The sequence below is a fragment of the Ctenopharyngodon idella genome, chromosome 22, assembly GCF_019924925.1.
Source record: "Ctenopharyngodon idella isolate HZGC_01 chromosome 22, HZGC01, whole genome shotgun sequence".
Classification (NCBI taxonomy): Eukaryota; Metazoa; Chordata; class Actinopteri; order Cypriniformes; family Xenocyprididae; genus Ctenopharyngodon; species Ctenopharyngodon idella.
The window spans coordinates 27,152,366-27,176,677 of record NC_067241.1 but is presented as its reverse complement, the minus strand read 5'-3'; the positions used below and the strand labels follow the sequence as shown (position 1 = coordinate 27,176,677).

General features: G+C 39.0%; 2 protein-coding genes across 4 annotated transcripts in view; both read right to left on the bottom strand.

The window, feature by feature from the left end:
• Positions 1 to 682, bottom strand: part of slc2a4rg (SLC2A4 regulator) — a 77,052-nt gene extending 76,370 nt beyond the window's left edge. For both annotated transcript variants that reach the window (XM_051879278.1, XM_051879279.1), the window contains exon 1: positions 284 to 682. In XM_051879278.1, coding sequence (XP_051735238.1) covers positions 284 to 475 — 192 coding nt within the window. In that variant the 5' untranslated portion in view covers positions 476 to 682. The remainder of the gene's footprint in view (positions 1 to 283) is intronic.
• Positions 683 to 2,462: 1,780 nt separating this feature from the next.
• Positions 2,463 to 24,312, bottom strand: part of LOC127505211 (uncharacterized) — a 69,754-nt gene continuing 47,904 nt past the window's right edge. The window contains exons 3-7 of one of the 2 annotated variants that reach the window (XM_051880603.1): positions 23,077 to 23,131; positions 22,880 to 22,967; positions 19,790 to 20,322; positions 14,565 to 14,684; positions 2,463 to 8,618 (exon numbers count right to left, since the gene is read on the bottom strand). In XM_051880603.1, coding sequence (XP_051736563.1) covers positions 8,154 to 8,618; positions 14,565 to 14,684; positions 19,790 to 20,322; positions 22,880 to 22,967; positions 23,077 to 23,131 — 1,261 coding nt within the window. In that variant the 3' untranslated portion in view covers positions 2,463 to 8,153. Of the gene's footprint in view, positions 8,619 to 14,564; positions 14,685 to 19,789; positions 20,323 to 20,951; positions 21,027 to 22,879; positions 22,968 to 23,076; positions 23,132 to 24,312 lie in introns of those variants that run through there. The other variant, XM_051880605.1, reaches the window with a different exon arrangement.

Genomic DNA, 24,312 nt, shown 5'->3' with positions numbered 1-24,312 from the left:
GAATCAGTTAAATGTACCAACCCCCTGTTTTTTTTTCCGTTTAAACTTTGAACATGCAAGTTAAGTCGCCATTTTAAACTATGTGCAAAAACAGTTACCGCCTCGTCGACGACAGTATAACTGCAACGATTAAATTAAATTGCAATTTCTCCATGCAAACGTGAGTTTTAATCGAAAAACCGAGCTGCCATCGTATAACTGCCGACAGTCGTTTAGACTTGTTTATAAATGCAGCAAACTGTCGAAAAGCAAATAAGTGAACGTATGCAAAAGCATCACTTACTTTCTTATGAATGTAGTGCCTCTCTCTCGTTGAGGTATAGTAATGTCCATTTGGAGAGATTTCTTTGCCAAAATTCCTTACAGCAACTTCATGCAGCGCTTTTCCAATGACAGGCTCGCGCTGCCCGGCGCAGCCCCCCTCGTGCGTGCTGTCGCCGGCTCGAGGCTGCTCGAGAAGACGTTTGGAAGTCATTTTCAACCTGAATCAAATGTGACTTAACAAAATCACCAGCTTTCGGTAGATTTTAGTGCTGAGCGGGAAAAGATGCATTTAACAGTATTGTGTTGACCACGACTCTCTGTCGAGAGTGTATTTCACTACGGACCCTAAAAGCAGCCGGTAAAGGGGATAAAAATGATTGTTTTGCTTTTCTCTCTCGCCGAGCCTGACGCCACGCCCACTCTATCCTGCGCGTGCAGCCAGGCGAGATTCGCACGGCCACTCCCCTCATTGATTCTGATTGGCTCTCGACATACATAAACATTCTATTTAGGCACGCGGCCATCGCAGGTCTGCAGCTGATTGGTCGGTCGGGAAACGTCGGAATGATTTTTTTCGAGAGTTTGGGGGGTGTGTCTCGATGATGGTTTGCCGGCCGGTACAGACAGAGAGGAAGAGAAAAAAAAACGGTAAAAATTGACGCACTTTTTTAAAACGAATTGTTTCTCAGTTTGAATCTCTATGCGGCGAAAAAAATAACTCGTATTAACTCGTCTAACGCAAAACAATACAAACATGACAGGGAAATACTTTTAAAGAGTATCCGCGCTACCTTCCCTGCTAAACACACAACCACATACACACACACACACACACTTACACACATCTCAAACCAGCCTAAACTGGTTTACTGGTTTTAGTTGGCCTATCAGGCTGTTTTTAGAAGGGTTTCGGGCACGTTTCACCCGGTCAGACTGTGAAATTTAGGTAAATCAGCTGAGCAACAGCTTTACCAGGCTGGGAGACCATCCTAAACCAGCTAAGAGAAGCAAATCAGTGTAAGATTGAAAACCACCACCCTATGTGCAGTTCTCACTCAAAATGTTAATATGTTTTATATGATTATGCACATTTTGTGGACCATTGTTACTTCTAGAAATGTCTGTATTTGTGCAATATTTAACAAGCATTTTATATAATGTGTTCTCCCACCTTAAAAACTGATCAGGGTCAATGACATGGGTCATTTTTTTTTTGTCCAAAGGCCTTAATAATAATAAAAAAAACAAAGATATGACATCCAAAGTATGTAAGGTAGTACAGCTAGATCTCTTTTATTGAATCCAAAAGGTTTGAATTATATTTTGCTACATATAAAGGTATTTTAAAGATTTTGAAGTGTCAGAAGGTCATAAGGTTTAATCGTCCAAAGGCCAATACAGACATTTTATTTGTGATTAAAATATCTAAAAATGTAATAATGTATATATTTTTTATTCTGGCATGATTTTGTAACATCATATGTCAACATAGTGCAAAATGGTATTAAAATTATGTGTAGAAGTTGTTGCTTTGTTATGAGAAAGAATGTCCAGAAAAATTAATTTCATTGATGCCATTCGGAGTAACCAATATAAAGGGACCATTTTAGATCAAGTCATGCAGTCAGTATCATGTGACAGGATGTGATATCATTCAGACACCTGCAAAGGACCACATGGTCGTGATGCAAAGTAACTAACACTCTCTTAACTATTTGAAAAATTCACATTTTCACTTGCTCATACGCATGTCCCGAAACATCAGGTCATTCGGTACAACCACTATAAAACATGGAAAATGTTGTAATATTTTAAAAACTTGTACTAAATATAAAATGTTTGATTGTCCTTTTGCTAGCTAGCTAGATATCAGCCTGTTAGCATTGTTTGAAAATATCGTCATTCGTTATAACCAAAAGTGTCATTCAGTAAAACCGAAAGTTTGGTTAAACCAAATGACTTTTTTGGTGAATTTTGTCCATCTTGTAAAAAATGACAAAAGCAGTGTTAATTGATTATAAAAACCACATAATCTCATTGTTAACACTTAATAAAACTTCAAAATTAATTATATCTCCATTATGTTTTTTACACTTTTAAAAACCTTATTCGTCAACAAAAGCCTTTTCAAAAGCTCATTCTCCAATAATAATAAACACACATGCTATATTACAGTAGAATAATCAGCACACAACCAGTCATAAGGTGCAACTTTATTAAAAAAGTAAAAACAAATATTCATATGAATGATTTTTTTTTTTTTTTTTATAGAAAACATTACAATCTTTTGCACAGAATATTACTAAACAGATATTTTTTTTTATACACCATACTCTGTGTTACACTTTGGGTGGACCACACATAAACTCAGTTAAGCCAAGGACATATGCTGGGGAAGCAGTGTTACTAAGTACACACTTCACAACATACAACCTAAACAGCAGAAGTAGAAACCTTTCATTGCTTTTTAAAACATCAATACCAGAGCTTTTCTTTTCATAATATAGTTATGTTGCATTGCAGTATGCTCTATATACATGCGATTTGGTCTGTTTCATTATGGTAGAATGTCCATTTTGTTTTTTTGGGTGAACGAGAAGCATCACGTCAATGGATGTCGTCTGTTTAACGCAAGCAGATGGATTTTTAATAGATATCTTATTTACACACTTGCCAATAAATATACTTCAGGCCTGTCATTTCTCTGCCTCTAAAAACCAGTAAACCCTTGTGCAATCTGTACAAATCACACCCTCGTTTTCGACAAAAACAATGGACGATCTGGACGATTGCTTCTCCCAGCCTTTCTCAGAAGCGACAACATCAAAAGCACTGATCCACCCCACTATACAAAGCGAGCCCTGTGCTAGAAGGACAGATTCAGGAGTGGGAGGAACCGCCAAGCCAAAGCTAAAGTGGAGCACACTTCCTCCCTCAATATGGCAAACGTCAAGTCTCAAGGACACATGTTAATAGTGGCAGAGAGAGCCTACAGTTGCTGTGAGACCAGATCCCCACTGTTTTGGACGAGTCCTGGACCAGATATGTGCTTTGTGCTCCCTGAGACGATCCATAACCTCTCAGCAGCAGCAGCAGTCTGTTGTGTCTCCTCTTCCCATTTGGTGACCGGTATTCCGTGTTTATTTTTTTGGCACTATGTCTTATAGTGTGAGGCACGGGTATGAATTATACATTATATCTGATGCACCAGAGAGGATAAAGAAAAAAAACGAGAGCTTTTGTTTTCAGAAGCATGCATTGCAAGCAAGGAAATAGTTGCAGCCTACTTGAACAGAACAGTGGAACACGTGAATGGCAGTGATAGTAGCTTTCTGAACATGTTGCTACAAGTGGAGTCAACCAATACAATTTTATAAGAAAATAGAGTGCCATAAAAATCTTTCATCTGAGTATATATTAAAACTGACATGACAAACCCAACGTTTCTCACCAGAGGTTGCGTGTGACATGGATGAGGACAGTGTCTTGGTTATTTATCCTTAATGAACTCTATCTATCCATCCCTGAGCTGATAATTTGGCCCTCTCGAATCCCCAAATCCCTTTCCTCTGGGCCTTTCCTGTAGCCCTCCAACAGACTTTAATGATCTGTATATGCAGTGTAGTAAAAATCACCAACCATGCATCGGAGTTGTTTTATTTCATGCTGATGGGCCTTGGAAGTCTTCGGGGATCATCTCAAATGGTTTCCCCTTGCAGAGGTTGCTCCATTGTGCTATTATTTTCCCCAATTCTAATCCAAGCTCCCATAATGCATGTGGGAAAGGCATTGTTTACAATAGGATCAAGTCACACAGACAGCCCAGAATATGAGACGTCCTTCCAAAAGACATTTACTAGCAACCATAAGCCTTGTGCTGTGTTTTCCTTGGACACTGTCTCCATGAAATGCTGCTGGCGGCTAAGCCAGTCGGAGGCCCAGTGAGCCGGGGAGCAGTGCTGGCTCACACTGACCTGAGAGCAGTGGATCGAGAGTGGCCCCGACCAAACTGGAAGCCTTTATTGCCCTCTGTACTCACACCGCAATGTTCCAGCATACTGACACTACAAGCCTCATAAACTCCCATGTTAACAATGGCCATTGAAAATGACATGTTAACTAGGCTGAGGCATCCCGAGAAAATCTTGTTTTGCCGTTTTTACTACTTTCCATTCTGTTCATATTGCAAACAAAAAAAAATTCAAATCTTGTGAGAAACGAGTGGCATATCACTAAAACTACCTGACATCCAAAGATTGAGCAGAAGTGGCATGCTATAGACAAAATAACAAAAAAACAACAGAAATTAAGAGCTAATGCACTTACACAGTCATAAAGTGACCTTTAAGAAGGCCCACACGGAATCTGAACCTGTAAAACTCCACAGAAAACTTTGCCAAAGTGTTTATATATCAAGTATTTTGCAGTTTTCTTTATTAGATATTTGTATATACTTTATATAAAACATTATGTATAATAATAATAATGGTACAATTATATATATATATATATATATATATATATATACACACACTACCGTTCAAAAGTTTGGGGTCAGTAAGACTTTTTTTAGGGATGCACGAATATCGGCCACCATATCGGTATCGGCCGATATATGTTCTTTTTTAATGTTAATGTTATCGGCCTGATAAGAAAATTTGGTCGATATATTAAAGCTGATAAATAATGGATTATTTCCTTCAGCTCAGACACTTCAGATGTACACTGTCCACCATGATGGTTATGAATTGCTTGAAATATGATTGAAATCACTTCAAAAAGGAAAATACAGTTAAACGCAACATGTACAGTGCAAGTTTGTCATATAGACTACATAATATTATGAGAACATTATAATTGTGTGCTTTGGACATGGCTTTTAATGGTAAGACTTTTGTTTTTGTAATCAGCCTCTGAAAAATTATATAAAAAATTGGATTTAGATTTATCGGCCAATATATCGGTTATTGGCTTTCAAATATAAAGAATTATCGGTTAGCGGTATCGGCCAAAATTTTCATATCGGTGCATCCCTACCTTTTTTTTTTTTTTTTCTTTTTTTTTTTAATTAATACAGTTAATGACAGCAAATACATTTATAATGTTACAAAATGCTGTTCTTTTAAATTTTCTATAAATCAAAGAACCTTTTAAAAAAACTTATTATGGATTCCACAAAAAATTAATGGCTGCTGAATATTCAGCTTTGTCATCACAGGAAAACATTACATTTTAAAATATATTAAGACAGAAAAGAGTTATTTTAAATTGGTATAATACTTAACATTATTACTGTTTTTACTGTATTTTTGATCAAATAAATGCTGAAAAAATAATAGACTTCTTTAAAAAAAACATTCAAAAATCTTAGAGAAACCAAACTTTTGAACGTTGGTGTATATAAAAAATATATATAATTTAAAATTTTAATATAATAAAAAAAATAATGTATTTTATTGTAAAGTAAAAACAATTGTATGTAATGCATTCAGGTAACCAGGTAGCTTTGTAGCTCATTTTAACGCCTTTAAATCCACAATTCTGCAGATTCTTCTCCAAGACCAGTGCAAAAATATCTGCAGATTCCGCCTGAGCCTGACTGTAAGTTACATGCGTACTGAAAAATGACCACACATACTGTATGTACACCACCTAAACTGTCACTCCGCAAACATAATGTTTAAGGTGGAAAAAAGAGACCTCGGTATTCTGTTTCAGCTAAACTAACACTGTGGTGGTGGACGGCAGTCTCAAGCTGAGAGAACCAGTCAGGTGTGTTTTCAGAGTGAAGGGGGGGGCGTCTCATGTGATCCCTTTGTTAATCTGCAGGTAGTGCTCACACAGCAGTGGGACTGACCCACAGTGTGTACATCCTGATCAGATCCAAACTCTCCTGTGCTACAGTAAGTCATACAGTCATATTGATTTTAACCCTGCAGTGAACTATCATTACACTGCAAAAAATCACTGTCTTACTCAGTATTTTTGACTTGTTTTTCATTACAAATATCTAAACATTTTTAAATGAAGATGCATTTATCATGAGAAGCAAAATTACTTAAGATATTATGGGCGAGATTTACTAAACATTGGTGTGTTTCCCAAATAGATTGTTAGCCAACTATGGTCGCAAGTTTCGTCGCTATCAGCATGGTTGCACGAGTCGGTGTTTCCCGAAACCATAGTTCCAATGAACATTCGCAAACAGCTTCTCAAAGTTGTGTGGTTGGAACGACAGCTCTCGCCAACAATGGAACATGAAACAAGCAGTTTCTTGTTTGCATGACGTGGACTTAACAAATCCTTATATTGAGCAAAATAAGCAAACTGAGATTCAGTACAACCTATATCTTATATTTCAAATATGTACAAATGTCATTTACGTCTTTTAGTCTGTCAAGAGATTTAAAGCACTGTTTAAAAAAATATATATATATTTTTTGGAGTTTTTGCCTTTATTGTGAAAGGACAGTATGTAGACAGGAAGCGAAGTGGGAGAGAGAGGGGGACAGGATGGATAGAGGGGGACGGGATTGGGAAAGGACCGTGAGCCAGGACTCGAACTCAGGTTGCCCGAAGCACATCGGCACTATATGTCGGTGCGCTGCCCACGAGGCTATTGGCACTGACTAAAGTGCCATTTTTGAAGACAGCGCATGTGCGTACATGCTCTAATACATAAGAATGAGCCTATGATTGAATCTGTAAATAAAGCAAAATAACTGAGAAAAATGAGAATTAGTCCTCAGATGTCTGTAATTTATAGCAAAAAAGCATTAATTTCATATCAAATGGATTCATTAAAAGAAGTTAACACTCCACCACCTGCGTGACATCATTAACCAGCGTGGTTGAATGACAAATTTGCAGCAAGGTTTTGCGAAACAGTCGTGACTAGCTAGCTGATTTCTTTAATGATACTATGGTAGTTAAGCAGCGAGTTACAATGTTGTATGGGAAACAGAAGCGTGAAACCACAATACCATGAAACACCGATGGGAGTGGAAATTTCTAAAAGATAAAAGACCGACAGTAACATCCAGTGATGCAAACTACTCGATTTTTTTCCTCAAATATGGGTTGTTTTTAATTGAAAATATGCATTTATGTGTTTTGTGTAATTCAACTGTAACTGTAACTGAGTATGACGAGACTTTTATGTTTTCGACATATGTGCATATTTTAAAGCAAATATTATTTGCAAATGGTTCAAAAATGATTATTTCCCAACTAGAATAAGACCTAGAATTTCCTTCACTGTTCTCTTTATGCTTTACAAAAAATTGGTCCCCCCCCAATGTTCAAGACATGGTTACGGCCTTGCTTAGAACAAGAAAAAATATCTGCCAATGGGGTAAGAGAGTAAACAAGCTTATTTAAAAGAAATAAACTTAATTCAAATGGAAAATGAGTTTTATTTTTCTTACCCCATTGGCATTGTTTTAAGCATAATGTCACTTAATTTTGATGTTTTTTTTTTTTTCTTTCTTTCAGAAAACAAGACTTTATCTAATATCATTTTGCTTCTCAAATAAATGTATCATGATTTAAGAATATTTAGATATTTTGCTGAGAAACAAGAGAAAAATCATTTTTAGCCATGTAGCGACTGCTGTAGCATAGCAGAAAAACCAGTTTAGATCCCTGGATTGGGTAAGCATGCTAAAAACCGCCCGGCTGCAGGCCTGGTTCAGCCAATTCAGTGTTGTTTTTGTCTGCGTGAGCGTTGCTCTCCAATAAATATACATTGGTCATCTGGTTATGTAGGTTGGCATGTGTTTGGCAGCTGTAGGCTGTGTGTATCTTTTCATTTGTCAGAACAAGAGGGCTGCAGTTTGTTCTTTTCCCCTCTATAGGTGTTTAATTTGACAGTTTAAGTCAGGCTTTTTTTATAGCCCCGTAACGTACATTTCCATGCCGTCGTTAAAGGTAAAGATAGTGGTGGTGCTCGCTGCGTTTGCTCCTTGCTTCACATCGCCGATTGTCTCGTAAAAGTTCTCACAGGTCATGGCTCTGCCCGGAGCCTGTGGGGGCTTCTTTTTGGGCTTCAGCGTGTTGCTGGCCAGCTTCTCCCTTTTCCGGTGGGAATCGATGGTGGCGTAAGCCGGGTCTGTCTCTACAGCCAGGCCCCGGGGCCACGTCTTCTCGCCCACAGGCTCGTAGCAGGGCTCCTCCTGGGGGCCGCTCCTCCCCCACGCCTCTTCCCCTGTAGCGCCGGCAGCGGGCCAGCCCACGGCGCCCCTGTCTGCTTCCTGGGGCGCAGCTGAGGCCATCGGCCTGCTCTCCTCCTGGCTTTGACCCTGCTGGTGTCTCCTCTTCAGGGTCTTACAAACGGTAGAGTACATGTCAGAGATCTGAGGACAGAGAGAGATAACCGCAGAATGAGAAACACTGTGCAAAAGATAAACTTTGCCAACATGGATTTCGTAATAATAACTGTCCTGTGGATCACATTCTCAAGTTACAGTTAGAGTGCTGAAGGAGTTACCAAAAAAACACGAAACGCACAGATTTGAGAGCGCAGAATAAATTACTACAGTGGTTTCTAGGTGGTTGTTTACTGGCCCTATCCTCAAATCTTTAAGATATTTGTTTCGCTCCATCAGTTTAAAGGGGTAATTCACTCAAAAATGAAAGTTTTTCGTCATTTACTCACCTTCATGTTGTTCCAAACCTGAGTTTCTTTCTTCTGCTGAACACAAAAGAAGATATTTTGAAGAATGTCCGTACCACCAAACAGTTGATGGCACCCATTGACTTCCATAGTATTTTGTTTTCTATAATAGAAGTTAATGCGTGCCATCAACTGTTTGATTACCAACATTCTTTAAATTATCTTCTTTTGTGTTCAGCAGAAGAAAAAAAACTCATACAGGTTTGGAACAACATGAGGGTGAGTAAATGATTACAGTATTTTTATTTTTGGCTAAACTATCCCTTAGGTATCCCTGGTATTTTTTGTCAGTTGAAAATGGATCACTTAGAACAGGGTTCCTCAAATCCGGGTGAGGGCCAATGTCCTGCAGAGTTTAGCTCAAACCATGATCAAACTCACTTAAATGCAATTTTCTAGTAACTCTGAAGACCTTGACTAGCTTGTTCAAGTGTGTTTGATTAAGGTAGGAACTAAACTCTGCAGGACAGTGGCCCTCCAGGACTGGATTTGAGGAACCCTGACTTAGAATATTAACAGCACATCTCTCCTCAAAAAAGTCCACAATTTGAGGTCTCATTCATGACCATAGTACAAAGTCCCATGCCAAAGTTTAACAGTCAGATTGAAGGGTTTGTTCAAAGTTTGAGCAACAGTGATAATTGCTTATCCAACTAAAAAGTCAAAGACAACAGGACAGATAAGAGTTAACACAACCTCTAATATGTCTGAAGATGTAGTATACGTAGTACATAACGCCCACAGCGAAGGGCTGTGTGGTAACAGGACTCTGCTTGCACACAGCAGAAACATGACCCACTTTGGCCGTGATCGACATGCCAGTGTAAACGCTCTTATCTGGCTGCAGAGAGCAGCAGTGTTACCTAACCTGCAGATAAGCCTGTTAAACTTTCACCACAGCAGCCCACCGAGGCAGCATTAACCCCACTAACCAGACAGGAGTGGGAAGACTTCCCACAATCCTTCTCTAATGTCCATGTGTGGTCCATTAGGTGTATGTGATTGAAAAATGTCTTATATGTACAGTGATGTGTGGGGGGGGGGGGGGACCAAGTGTCCCAATAAGGATAGTAATGCCAGTAAATTTTTACTTTCACCTACATTTTTTTTTTTGGGGTCCCCATGAGGAAAACAGCTAATAAATCATAAAGAATGGTGTTTTATGAAAAAGTAAAAATGCAGAAAGTTGTCTGTGATAGGTAGGTTTAGGGGTAGGGTTAGTGTAGGGGGACAGAATATACAGGTTGTATAATATAAAATCCATTATGTCTATGGGAAGTCCCCATAAAACATGGAAACCAGTGTGTGTGTGTTTGTGTGTGTGAGTGCGTGTGTACGTGTGTGTGTGTGTGTGCGCGCGCTCTGGTAACCTCACATGCCCTCTCAGTGCTAGATGACATTTAGCACTCCCAGCTCAATGGCATGTATAAAATCCTAGTCAGGAATTCAGCTCAGATCTCTAACTCACATAGTGACCTTTACGGCATTCGTGTGTACAGACTGAAGAGATGTTATGGCATGTATAGAGCTGTGGATGCAACTGCGTTTGTCATGTTAACACCTCTAACAACGCTGCAGCGTTCAGTATTTTAGCCTGTATTGTAATCTGCAGGCCGCGGCATGAGGCATAGCATGTGTCTGAACGCAGGCATGACTGAACCAGCCGATTTCAAGAAAACCGCTGAGTTTGATGTTGTTTGAAACTCCCAGATGTGTGTGTGTGTGCGCCACGCTGATCTCTTCTCCTCCGTGTCGAGCATTGTTTACCGTGCTGTGCAGCGCTTTGCAGAGCGAGAGGAAATCACAATGACGGGGGTTTCAAAACTCTGTGCAGCTGTTGAGAAAGCCTTGAGAGGTTTTTTCTCCTTCCTCTTGCTCTCTCACTAGCTTTCTTTTCCCTTCATATTGCTCTTACTTTTTCATTCCCTTGCATTCTCACCCCCACTCCCCACCCCCAAACACACACTTTTTTTTCTCATTTCTCTCCTTACAATTGCAGTCTTCTGCAGCAGCTCAATCTTACACGGTTTGCTGCACGTGTGCATACAGACATTCTTACAGGTGTGTTTGCAATTGGACACAAAAGCAAAGTGACAATTCTGTCGTTTGGAGATTTCAAATGCAGTAAGCACAAAAGTAATATGAACATAATACTTTAAAGATCTAGAATCAAGATACAAATCAGTATTTTTTTCTATTTAAAACTAATTATTTAGGGTATATTTGTAGCAATAGCAAACAATACATTGTATGGGTCAAAATTATCGATTAGGATATTAAGATCATGTTCCATGAAGATATTTTCTAAATTTCCTACCGTAAATATATCAAACATTTATTTTTGTGAGTGGATATGCATTGCTAAGGACTTCATTTGGACAACTCTAAAGGTGATTTTCTCAATATTTTGATTTTTTTTTTTTTTTTTGCACCTTCAGATTCCAGATTTCAAATAGTTGTATCTCGGCCAAATATTGTCCTATCCTAACAAACCATACATCAGTGGAAAGCTCATTTATTCAGCTTTCAGGTGATGTTTGAAATCTCAATTTCAAAAAAATGACCCTTATGACTAGTTTTGTGGTCCAGGGTCTCAAACACACACACACACACACATATATTATACACAGTCAAACCAAAATTTATTCAGACACCTTGAACATTTCATTCATTAATACAGTTTATTCACTATAGTTTAAAAAAATGGTAATAAAATATGACAAGATCTTAAAGTTAAACTGTGTCAGAAAAAATTTATCTTAATTATGTCAGATAACGCTTAAGTAAAACATGGTCAGGTCAAAGTGTCTGAATAATTTTTGGTCCCAAATTTTAACAATTTTACTGGTCCACTGTATGATGAATTTTTGGGTATAATATGTCACAGTTTACTTTATTTTGCTATCTTCAGCATTTTCACTGGCCACAATTTTGACATCAAAACCATTGGGAAGAACTGTCATATAGATATTTTTAATATAATCACATAATTTGGCAGCAGGTATATTAGGCTGCTGTCACTTTAAGACCCAACACACAGATCCATTATACTGTTGCACATGCATGTTTACGTTCACTTGAAACATAACTGACTGTTTACGTGAATACTCACCAAGACTGGCATTTTGTCATTATTCTGTGTGTTTTTGACGGTTTACGCACAATATAAGCAGCAAAAATAACTCAATTTAGTACGAGCCCGTACTACGAGGCGGTTAATGTGCGCGCACTTTGGGTGTGAGCACTGTGGGAATGTAACACCAACAATATTGATCCGGAGCAAATGAAACAAGTGAGTGAGGGGAGGCGGGTTTGAGAGAGTGAGAAAGCGCAGCTGGTTTCGTGTATCTGTTCTGTGGAAAATGAGTATTGGAAGCGTTTCGGATATTTCAGTATCGATATGGATCGAAAAATCTGTATTTTTGACAACACTACATTACACTTAGTTTATTATTTCAGAAAAACCTACAACTGAAAAATGTATAGCCTATATTAGTATATATATTATGTTAATATAAAGCCCTGCAAGCATATATATATATAATATATGTGTGTGTGTGTGTGTGTGTTTAATAATTATACATGCAGTTTTTACAACTCACAGAGAAACTACATGTGTAACGTATGTTGTTTTGGTTTAGTTTCATTATGTTTTGGTTCTGTTTTCCCTGTTCTGGTTTGCCTGTGTTCCCTAGTTAGATTCCTTGGTTGTTAATTAGTTCTACGCACCTGTTTCTGTTCAGTTGATTACTCTCTCTTGCATTTAAAGCCCTTGGTTTCCTTTGTTTCATTGTCTGGTATTGTTTATGTTAAGCGTGGTTATTTCCTGAGCTTCTTCCCTGTGATTCTCCTAAGTGTTTCTAGTGGAATTTACTATTAAATACTAGTTATCATTTGTGATCGTGCTCTTACTACAGCCTAAACAGCGCCTGACAACATGAAATACTTGTAAAAATTTGTCACAATGCACAACCATTGAAATGAACTGCAAAAATTATGTAAAAAATTGGTAAAAAGTAAAAGTCAAATGATTGTTTTCAAATGTTAAAAATGTAAAATAGTGATCAGTTATTATACATTACACATACATATTCCTTTATTTATTATCATATACACTAAAGTTTTTTCACTGATTTTTGAATGTTTTTGAAAGAAGTTTCTTGTTCACCAAGGCTGCATTTATTTGAATCAAAAATACAGTAAAAAGAATATAATATAGTAATATTATGAAATATATTTTAAAATGTAATTTTAATATTACTTTTTAATATTATTTTTTTAAAATGTAATATCATCATTACTCCAGTGTCACATGATCCTTTGGTGAATAGAAAGTTCCAAAGAGCAGCATTTATTTGAAATGGAATCTTTTGTAACATTATAAGTGTCTTTAATGTCACTTTTGATCAATTAAATTCATCCTTGCTGAAGAAAAAAAAAAAAAGAGCAAAAGCAAAAAAGAAACTTTCTGACCCAAAGTTTTAAACAGTATTGTATGCAATTTCTGATCTAAAATCATGATGTTCAGAAACGTTCATGGATGTTATTTGTTCAGTATAATGTGTGAAGTAAAATGGAGCAGAGGGCCAGTGTCACGCCCACACACTCACACACCCACCTCATGACATGAAACTGGGCGTGTCTGGACAAGAGAAGGAATGAGCAGACAAGTGAGAGAGACGTGATGAGCGTGGAGAAGTGTATTCAGCTCAATGGTTACAACAGGCAACATTCCTATCTGAGCCAAAGGAGTTCAGCATACTGTTACACTACTAATGAACAAAACATGTACAGAATATCATTTAAAAGTACATTTAATGGCACAAATTCTTAAAGTTAAGAACAGAAGTTAAACGTTTCACTGAATTGTTGTGGTATGATAATAATTTAGAGAATTAAAAAGTATCATTTATCAGTTTAAAACTATTATCTTGCACAATTTTGCTTTTCTAGTAAATCCTGTTGATATTTAGGAGGTTTAGATATTTCATCTGGAAAACAAGACAAAACTGATAAAGATTTTTTTTTTGCAGTGTCAATGGTTCTTGTAACTTCCTAATAGGATCTAGTACTCTTCAGAATGCATTTGCTGTAAACACTGAATCTAGCTTGTAAATTTTGCTTGGCCACAGGAAGCTGATTAAACACAAGCTGGCCCAGAGTGCTTCAGACTGCTTGTCTGTCCTGACCTCTCCCCACTTCTCATATTCCTTCCCTCCTTCCCTCACACCAACCCTGAACTGACAGTCAACAAACGCAGTCTACAGACCTTTGACCTGCCTGTTAGTTATGCCATACCAAGCCAGCGATAGAAAGAGAGGGAGAGAAAGAGAGAGAGAGAGCAGGAAGAGAAAAAGAGAGGGGGAGGAAGAAAAGAAGCCTCAAACTTTCTCTCTCACTCTCTATAGCCACAATTTATCAGACTGCAGCCATCATTCCACTCACTTCCTGTGCCAGAAAACGCTCTTTATTGACAGACAAAGGTCAGACCAAAAGATGTCAGAAATGTATGCGAATGGTCCTGGATTTTAGGGGTCAAATGTCAAAGTCTGCAATCTGATCACTTCATGCAAACTCAAATGTCACGACCCCGTCTGCAGCGCTGGGATAGCGAGGGAGACGTTACCTCCACGGCGGTGGGATGGCTGTGTCCGTTCTCCAGCTGAGGAACCCCTGGCATGATGATCTCATCCTCTTCTGGTGGTTTCCAAATGTACTGCTCCCCATTGCCCATGAAGACCGCCTCCTGTTGGACAAACGAGGAACACACAAGCTGGTCAGATCCCCTCAAGGGGCTGAAAACAGACTGAATTTTGTGTCATCTGAATATAAACTATTAGTTCACTTCAGAATTTCCTGATCATTTACTCATACCCCATGTCATACAAGATGTTTATGTCTTTCTTTCTTCAGTCAAAAAGAAATTAAGGTTTTTGAGGAAAACATTCCAGGATTTTTCTCCATATAGTGGACTTCAATAGCTAACAGCAGGTTGAAGGTCCAAATTGCAGTTTTTAATGCAGCTTCAAAGGTCTCTACACAATCCCAGCCGAGGAATAAGGCATGGTTGCCGGGTTTTCACAACAAAACCCACCCAATTTCTACTCAAAACTAGCCCAAAACTAGCCCAATCATGTTTCGGGGGGGTCCGACAGTAAAAATCTAACTCCGGGGGGTAAAATTCGCATTTTTGGTGGGGTCCCACTGGTAAAATTCGCATTCCAGGGGCTAATTATCATGTTATTTGGGTTCGCTTCAACCCGCGGACACGAAAAACAACCCACGGCAACAGTGTAAAAGTAGCCCAATTCGCGGACTTGGCAACACTGGAATAAGGGTCTAATCTAGCAAAACGATCGGCCATTTTCTAACCACAAATGCTCATCTTGCACTGCTCTACGATGCGCCACGCATGACGTAATCACATTGGAAAGGTCACGTGTGATGTAGGCAGAAGTACCGATCCAGTGTCTACAAAGCGAACATGCAAAGACTAAGTCAAACGGCCTTTACAAAAAAATGGGTAAAACAACGATGTCGGACGATTTTGAAGTTGGAGGAGAAAATGAGTTTTTCGCCCTACCGCGGTACTTCTACCTACGTCATGCGTGACCTTTCCAATGTGATTACATAATGCATTAAGTCATGGACACTAGTGCAAGACGAGCATTGTGGTTAAAAAGTATATAATTTTAGAAAATTACCAATTGTTTTGCTAGATAAGACCCTTATTCCTCAGCTGGGATAATGTAGAGCCCTTTGAAGCTGCACTGAAACTGACATTTGGACCTTCAACCCGTTGAAGTCCACTATATGAAGAAAAATCCTGAAATATTTCCCTTAATTTCTTTTCGACTGAAGAAAGGAAGACATAAACATCTTGGATGACATGGGGGTGTGTAAATTATCAGGAAATTTTCATTCAGAAGTGAACTAATCCTTTAACAGTTCACTGAAGGGGAAGATTATCAGTGAATAAAGGTCTAAATTTTGGTCTGTTCATCACAGAAAGCTATCATATGACTTCAGAACACTTTGAATTTTAAGCAAAAATTGTATGAATCCCTGTAATGAAACTAATATGATGCTTTTATTGTCATTTTGGAGCTCAACAGACCCAGTCCTCATTCAATGTTTTTTTTTTTATTATATGGAAAACGGTGGCCAGTACATTCCTCAAAACTTCACCGTTTGTGTCCCACAGAAGAAAGAAAGTAAGTTCATGCTGGCCTGGAATAACATGAACCGTTCCTTTGATTTAGTGCTGATTGGTGTCTGTTTCTACAATGGAAGTGTTCTGTGAGTTAATCATTACAGGCGCAGATATGTTTGCCGTGTAGAGAGTCAATGATTAAAGAGGGAAAGAAACACACCTCCTGTATGAATGATTAATACCAGCAGATGAATGGCCACAGTGTTTGCTGCTATTTATTTCTCTGGCTGAAGCAACTACCTGCTCTGTGGTTCCTCCCTGATGCCTTTAACAAAAAAAAACCAATGGCGGGATGGGAAGCCTGCCAACTTATCTTACATAATCAGGCCCAGTGCACTGGAGTGACACATGTGCTGCACAACTGCACTGCATGATCGCTGTTACACAAACTTCAATAATATTTACTCTAGAAGCAGAGTCGGAAATAATGCAGGTCGAAGACACATACAGTACCTATTATTTAACCTTGCTTAAACATCATATAGGTCAGATTTAGAAAGACAAGTATGCACCAAATACAATACAGTGCCTGTGTAAACAAGCTGTCAATCAACAAACCTGTGACAAACAAGATTTTTATCTCCATATGTGGCAAACAAATGGCACACACACAAATAAAGACAAGTAGAGCAGAGCTGAGTTAACAGGAAGACCGGATCATTATCCGATCATTGTCTGAGTGTTTTTCATTTTAAAGGCACCATCATTCCACTTGGCTGTTCTGCTCTCTGCAAATCTTATCTGTCCTTGAAAGCCACACACAAAATAAACAGGTATCAGCTGACAGACGAACACGAATATGGGTGAAATGAAAACAAACGCACAAGGTATATTAGCTAAAACAACTGACATTGCATCACTTCTGTTTATTTTTTTATCTTTAAGGTACCGTCAATATGCTTTATAATTTTAAATGAGTAAGATTATGGGCAACATTTTAACACTTGCTAATGTTCACTTCTTGAACCCATTTTAATCAAAAACATTTAACATCTAAAATCTGAAAGATTTAAAAGTCATCATTCATATCAGTCATGAAGATTTTTGATAATGCTTCAGCTTGGTGAATCTAGGATATTTTTATAGGAAACAGCAGTCTCTAGTGGTCAAAACATATAATTGCACTACTAGGCACTACTTCAAGTACTGGCCACTTACATTTGTGTAAATGGCAGACAATTATAACAAAAGACAGTTTTTTTTTTTTTTTTTTCATTTCTATTGCCTGGAAATAGAATGCATGGCCTTGGAATTGCTGAAATGCTCTACTAGTTGAGCTACAACATTAGAAAGACTACATTTCTGAAGAAAATGAGAGTGCCTTAAAGGGTTAGTTCATCATAAAATGAAAATTCTGTCATTAATTACTCACCCTCGTGTCGTTCCACACCCGTAAGACCTTCGTTCATCTTCAGAACACAAATTAAGATATTTTTGGTTGAAATCCAAGAGGTATTTGACTCATCCACAGCAATATAATCAACACTTTCAAGGTCCAGAAAGGTAGTAAAGACATTGTTAAAACAGTCGACGTGACTGCCCTTAATTTTACGAAGTAACGAGAATACTTTTTGTGTGCAAAAACAAAACAAAAATAACAACTTTATTCAACAATCTCTTCTCTTCCCTGTCATTATCCTTACGCAGTTGCCGCAGTAAGCACAGTGAAGGCTTCTGTGTTTATGTCCGAATGCCGGCTCAGTATTGGCCAAAGCTGATCACGTGAGCAGCACGACGCATGCGTGTGATGCTGACACAATAATGAACTGGCCAATAATGAGTCAGCATTCTGATGTAGAACCTGGAAGCGCTGAACATAAACAACGTATGAGAATGACACAGAAGAGAAGATAGTGCTGAGTAAATATGTTATTTTTGTTTTGTTTTTGCACACAAAAAATATTCTCGTCGCTTCATAAAATTAAGGTTGAACCACTGTAGTCACGTCGACTGTTTTACCGATGTCTTTAGTACCTTTCTGGACCTTGAAAGTGTTGATTATATTGCTGTCTATGGACGAGTCATATACCTCTTGGATTTCATCAAAAATATCTTAATTTGTGTTTCGAAGATGAATGAAGGTCTTACGGTTGTAAAACGACATGAGGGTGAGTAATTAATGACAGAAATTTCATTTTTGGGTGAACTAACCCTTTAAAGATGCTAGGGTGTTCTAAGTTGTTGGCATAGCTTTGCTATGCAATCGCAAAGTTGTTCTGGGTGGTTGCTAGGGCATTGCCATGCAGTTGCTAAGTTGTTCTGGGAAGTTTGTAGTGCTTTATTATGTGGTTGCTGGGGTGTTTTGGATGGTTGATAGGTTGTTGACATGCAGTTGCTAAATTGATCTGGGAAGTGCATTATTCTGTGGTTGTTGTTGGGGGTGTTTTGGGAGGTTGCTACGGTGTTGCTAGGCAGCCGCTAAGTTGTTCTAAGGTTTTTAGTCTGTTACTATGTGGTTGCTGGGTTGTTCTGGGGTGTGTTTCCCAAAGATAGAGTTCAATAGATTTCAATGGAACTCGCGACCATAGTTGGCTAACAATGATTTTGGGAAACGCAGCCCAGGATGGTTGCTAGGGCATTGCTAAGCAGTTACTAAGTTGTTCTGAGGTTATAGTGAGTTATTGGGTTGCAGGGGTTTTCTGGGTGGTTGCTAGGGTGTTGCTATAAGGTTGCTAAGTTGTTCTGAGAGGTTTTTAGTGCATTACTATGGTTGCTGAGTTGATCTAGGAGCTTGCTAGGTTGTTCTTGGTAGTCTATAGGGGCTTTTGCACCGGAGGAACCTTTTCATGGTTCCTATAACTAAAGGCGGAAGTACTCGCTTTTTGGCGTGTTCACACCGCAGGAACCAAGAACAATTTTAGTTCTAGGAATGCCTTTTGGGGGAACTAAATTAGCTCCTACTTCAGAGTAGAGTCTAACCCGAAACAATAGGAACTACCAGTGAGTGTACGCTGATTGGCTGAACACTTGCGAAACACCGGCACCTGCCATTTTTAAAAAGCCTTGTAAACACACAGTTTAAAGGCCATATATTTACTCCACAAACATGGAAAACAGCAATAGATGGACCAACTCCAAAGTCCAGGCACTTCTCAACCTTTATGCTAAGCAGGAAATCCAACGTGACTTTGAGGGGGCCAAGCTAAACATGATTATGTATTTCTTTTTAGCTTTGACATTGAGCATCAACCACACAGCAAATGCTATATAATAATTTTTAAACTTACTTTGTTTAACAGTTCTATCTAATAACGTATTAGACAGGACTGTTAAACAAATTGTAAACTAATGAAGATGGAGAATGGGAGCGCCGTGTGCTCAGGCTCTGGCTAAGTCGTTCTCAACGCTGTCAAATTAAAAGTCCTGCACAACATCCAGATTGGCAGGACATAAGTGACGGCTTACGTCACTTCAAAGTTCCAAATGGTGGTGCGAATGCAACCAGGAAAATGGTCGTACGGAAGCATTTAGTTCTCGAGGGATCGCCCTGGTGGCTAGTTCTTATAACTACCCAGTGCGAAAGCCCCTCCATACATGGCTCAAGTACCCCTTCGAGGTTTCTGTGGAAATTTGTCGCCCATTTTTTGGTTATGAGCTGATGTTTTTGACTATATCTATTCTGAATGTGTCATATTCACCTTTGGGAAATTGGGTAGGTGAAATGGTTCCACGGTTTTCCTAGGCAAGGTGCTGCTGGAGGACTCACTGCTGGACACGCTCTGGTGCTCCCTTTCTCCATCCTCCACCACTTCCTCCCTCCTGCCACGCTCCAGCTTCTTCACCTTCCGTATAGAGGCGTATTCTGCCGTCACTGCCTCTTGATTCATGCCTCCTCTGCTTCCACCCTGGCCATTCCCGCTGAACGTCGGGCTGTGGGCACGACGCTGAGTGGGCGTGTTGGTTGATGGCGGGGCAAGGGCAGCAGGCGGAGCGGCTTTATCAGATCCCGCCCCTTTGATCCCAACGCTCTCATACAGGCCGTCATCTGGTGGGTGGGATGTGGGAGAGGTGCGGCGGCAAACTTCAGTGTAGGTGTGCTCACGTTCCTCGCTGTCAGATTTGTTGGGAACACGAGGCAGCTGGCGGCCAGAGCTGGTTCGGAGGTCAGAATTGGAGCGGCGGGTGTGCAGGAGCAGGAGGTCCATGCTGGCCGGCCGGCTCTTAGGGGCGCCTGACAATCAGAATAACACTAATTAAGGCAAGAGAGATGGGAAAGATTAAACAGAGGATTAAGATAGAAGACAGTTTGGAGTATTGATTTCAGATAAAATACTGAATGCGCACATAGTACAAACGTCAATAAAACAAAGTGTCATTAAAAATGTCACATTTGACATTACTCCAGGGAAACACAAGACCATTACTATTTGATTATCTTGTATTTTCACCACACTTCCACAATCTTATCTATCACATGATTTTACCAAAGCTGAAAATGGAAATATTTCCCTTTCTTTGTATTTTCAGTTAGCTTTCGGTTAGCAAGCTAACGGTTTAGCATACTAGCTTAGCATACCACTACCAATCTTGCATGAAACTGACATCAGAAAAAGGAAAGTCATTTCACTGTTGAAGCAATTTCTATCATGACAACTCTCGGAAGAGTTTAGCATGGTAATGGATAAGATGATGTTAATGTATTTGTCTTGGCAGAATAGATTTGCTACACTGCTGCTGTTGATTATTGCTGCTGCTGCAGAGCAAGTACAGAGACTTGCTAGTGCCAATACATACACAGACAAACTGCTGTGAGAATTGTAAGACATACTGTTGCTGTACAAATAGCATATAGGAAATTACCCATAGCAGATCTATACAGGTGGAGCTGGGGAAGGTGGAAGGTTTCAGAGGAACTCTGAAAGTGTGCTGCAAACTGCTATAGCAAACACTGACCAGTTATTTAAATGTTGAGCAGCAAGCTCATTGGCTGCAGATGCAACAGGAACCAATCAGTTTGTGCTGTGTAGATAATGATGTAATTGTCAGCAGGTTGTGTTAACACCCATCAGCCTGTGCCATCTAGAGTTTCATGACAGAACTTCGTATTTTATTTTAAATAATTTGGAATAATGTGGACTGATGAATCCAATATATTGCAAACATGAGCACATATTACGAAAGTAAACAGGGTCAGTCTTGGTTTCATGTTGACCTTAACAGAATTGGGACTTTGTTATCCTTTTATTTTGTGTATTTTGTGTTTTAACACACTAAATGGAGCTGAGTATCCATTGGTCTGGATGTAAAAGATCAGAAGCTGATGTATATACAGTTGCATGAAAAAGTATGGGAACCACTTGCAGAATCTGTGAAAATGTGAATAATTTTAACAAAATAAGTGAGATCATACAAAATGCATGTTATTTTTATTTAGTACTGTCCTGAGTAAGATATTTTATATGAAAGATGTTTACATATAGTCCACAAAACAAAAAATAGCTGAATTTAATAAATAACCCTGTTCAAAAGTTTGGGAACCATTGATTATTAATACTGTGTGTGGTTACCTGGATGATCCGTGACTGTTTTTTTGTTTTGTGATGGTTGTTCATAAGTCGCTTGTTTGTTCTGAGCAGTTAAACTGAGCTCTGTTCTTCAGAAAAATCCTCCAAGTCCTGCAGATTCTTCAGTTTTCAAGGATTTTTTGCATTTGAACCCTTTCCAGCAGTGACTGTATGATTTTGAGATCCATCTTTTCACACTGAGGACAACTGAGGGACTCAAACACAACTATTAAAAAAGGTTCAAACATTCACTGATGCTCCAGAAGGAAACACGATGCATTAAGAGCCGGGGGGTGAAAAGTTTTGAACAGGATGAAGATGTCCAAATGTTTCTTATTTTGTTGAAATATCTTCTTTTTTTTTTTTATTTAGTACTGCCCTTCGGAAGCAACAGAAGATACTTACATGTTTCCCGGAAGACAAATTAAATACAGTTTACCTTGATCTTCCAATTAAAAAAGATTTCACCCCATCGTGCATCGTGTTTCCTTCTGGAGCATCGGTGAATGTTTGAACCTTTTTTAAGTTGTGTTTGAGTCCCTCAGTTGTCCTCAGTGTGAAAAGATGGATCTCAAAATCATACAGTCACTGCTGGAAAGGGTTCAAATGCAAAAAATCCTTGAAAACTGAAGAATCTGCAGGACCTGGAGGATTTTTCTGAAGAACAGAGCTCAGTTTAACTGCTCAGAACAAACAAGGGACTCAAGAACAACCATCACAAAACAAAAAAACAGTCGTAGATCATCCAGGTAACCACACACAGTATTAAGAATCAAGGATTCATAAACTTTTGAATTGGGTTATTTTAATAAATTCAGCTATTTTTTTGTCTTGTGGACTATATGTAAACATCTTTCATATAAATATCTTACTCAGGACATTACTAAAAAAAAATAACATGCATTTTGTATGATCTCTCTTATTTTATTAAAATTATTCACATTTTCACAGATTCTGCAAGTGGTTCCCAAACTTTTTCATGCAACCTGTAAGGCTCTGAGAAGTGTGTGTTCTCTGTCTCAGCTCTTTCTCAGCCTCGCAGATCACACGTTTGTGGCAGTGGGAACATGAACTAGTAAACATCTTACCATGACAAGCCTCTGGAGACGTCAGCCTTTGCACGCACATGCATCGGCCAGCGCATATGTGCGTATGTGTGTGGTAAATGAGTCTATGTGTACATGTGTCATAAAGTGCAGTTAAATCTCTCTCTGCATCTCTCACCGTTGGCGTTGCAGGGCAGCCTGTGCATGTCATGCAGGCGGGTGTCAGATTTACTCATTGAGTTCAGCTTGGATTGACGCAGCGCAGCCTATGATACAAAACATTATCATGTATATGTAAGTACATTCATGTCCAATTGTCCATAAATACACTGTGTGAATGTGTGTGTGTGTTCATTTATACTTATTTGAACTCACTGTTTCCAATTTCTGACCTCCTCCGTTGGCGTGGCCATGTTTGCTCTTGCTTTTTCTGCAGACAAAATGAGACATTCTTTGTGAGGACAACATTTTTTCCATACTATGGATGTCAATGGGGTTAATCAATTGTTTGGTTAACCATATTCTTCAAAATATCTTCTGGAAGAAGAAAGAAATTCATACAGGTTTGGAACAACTTGAGGGTGAGTAAATGATGACAGAATTTTCATTTTTGGATAAACTATCCCTTTAAGCCCAACTCACCAACAGACAGCGATTAATGTCAAGAGAAACATACGTTGGGTTTTGTCAGATCAGTGCGTTGCCTCTGTTGGCATTGTTCGCCACTTGTTTTCGCTGATTTAACGTTTACCCAGCTAACAGGAAACGTTCTCAGAACTTTGGCTAACATTCTGGCAAGGTTCTCTCAAAGTTATGAACAAACGTTCTTCCAGTCCCGCCTTCTAAATAAGAGCCAATCGCCAATTGGTGAAGTCATTGCATTACTGCAGCGGCCGTTAGAAGCTCCGGTTCCTATAGAAACAGTCAGACGCGCACTTCCTATAGAGACGTGCACTTAGGACTGCGCATGCGCATTAGCTTGATCCAGCCTGAAAAATACCTTTATTTTGTCATTATTTGAGAGTTTATAAAACAAAATTTATGAGACAGTTGTTGTCAGATTTCATTGGTGATTTCAAATATGAAATTTAATCGAAAGCTTGGCAAACAGCTTTGGAGAATTTGATGTTTCCCCATTCAAAGAGATAGGAGCTGCACTTGCATGCCCGAGACGCGTTTCAAAAATGGCCGCCGAGTGAAATGACTTGTCTTAAAAGGACTTTGCTAACTTTCGCATAACCAAAAAAAAAACATTTAAAAAACTGTACATTTTGAACGTTCAGAGAACATTCAGAAATAGTGTGTTCGGAACTTAACATATTCTTAGAACATAACTAGGCAACCGTTGTTTGTCGGGTCGAGGAACGTCTGGGAAGTGATGTATGTGATGATTGTCTGCACCGGCCTCTAAAAAAGCTGCTTCTTTTGTAGACTCTAGACATGCAGCTTGCTGGCTTTTGTAACAGAGCTATTGTGCACTGTTGATTATGGCAGGAAGTAAAATTCCACTACAGCGAGTGTTTGTAATGGCTCTCTGTGGGGTTGGCAGGGCTGGGATGATGTAATCATGAGGGACTAGATGTGTTGCAGGTGTGGTGGAAGAAGAGAGAG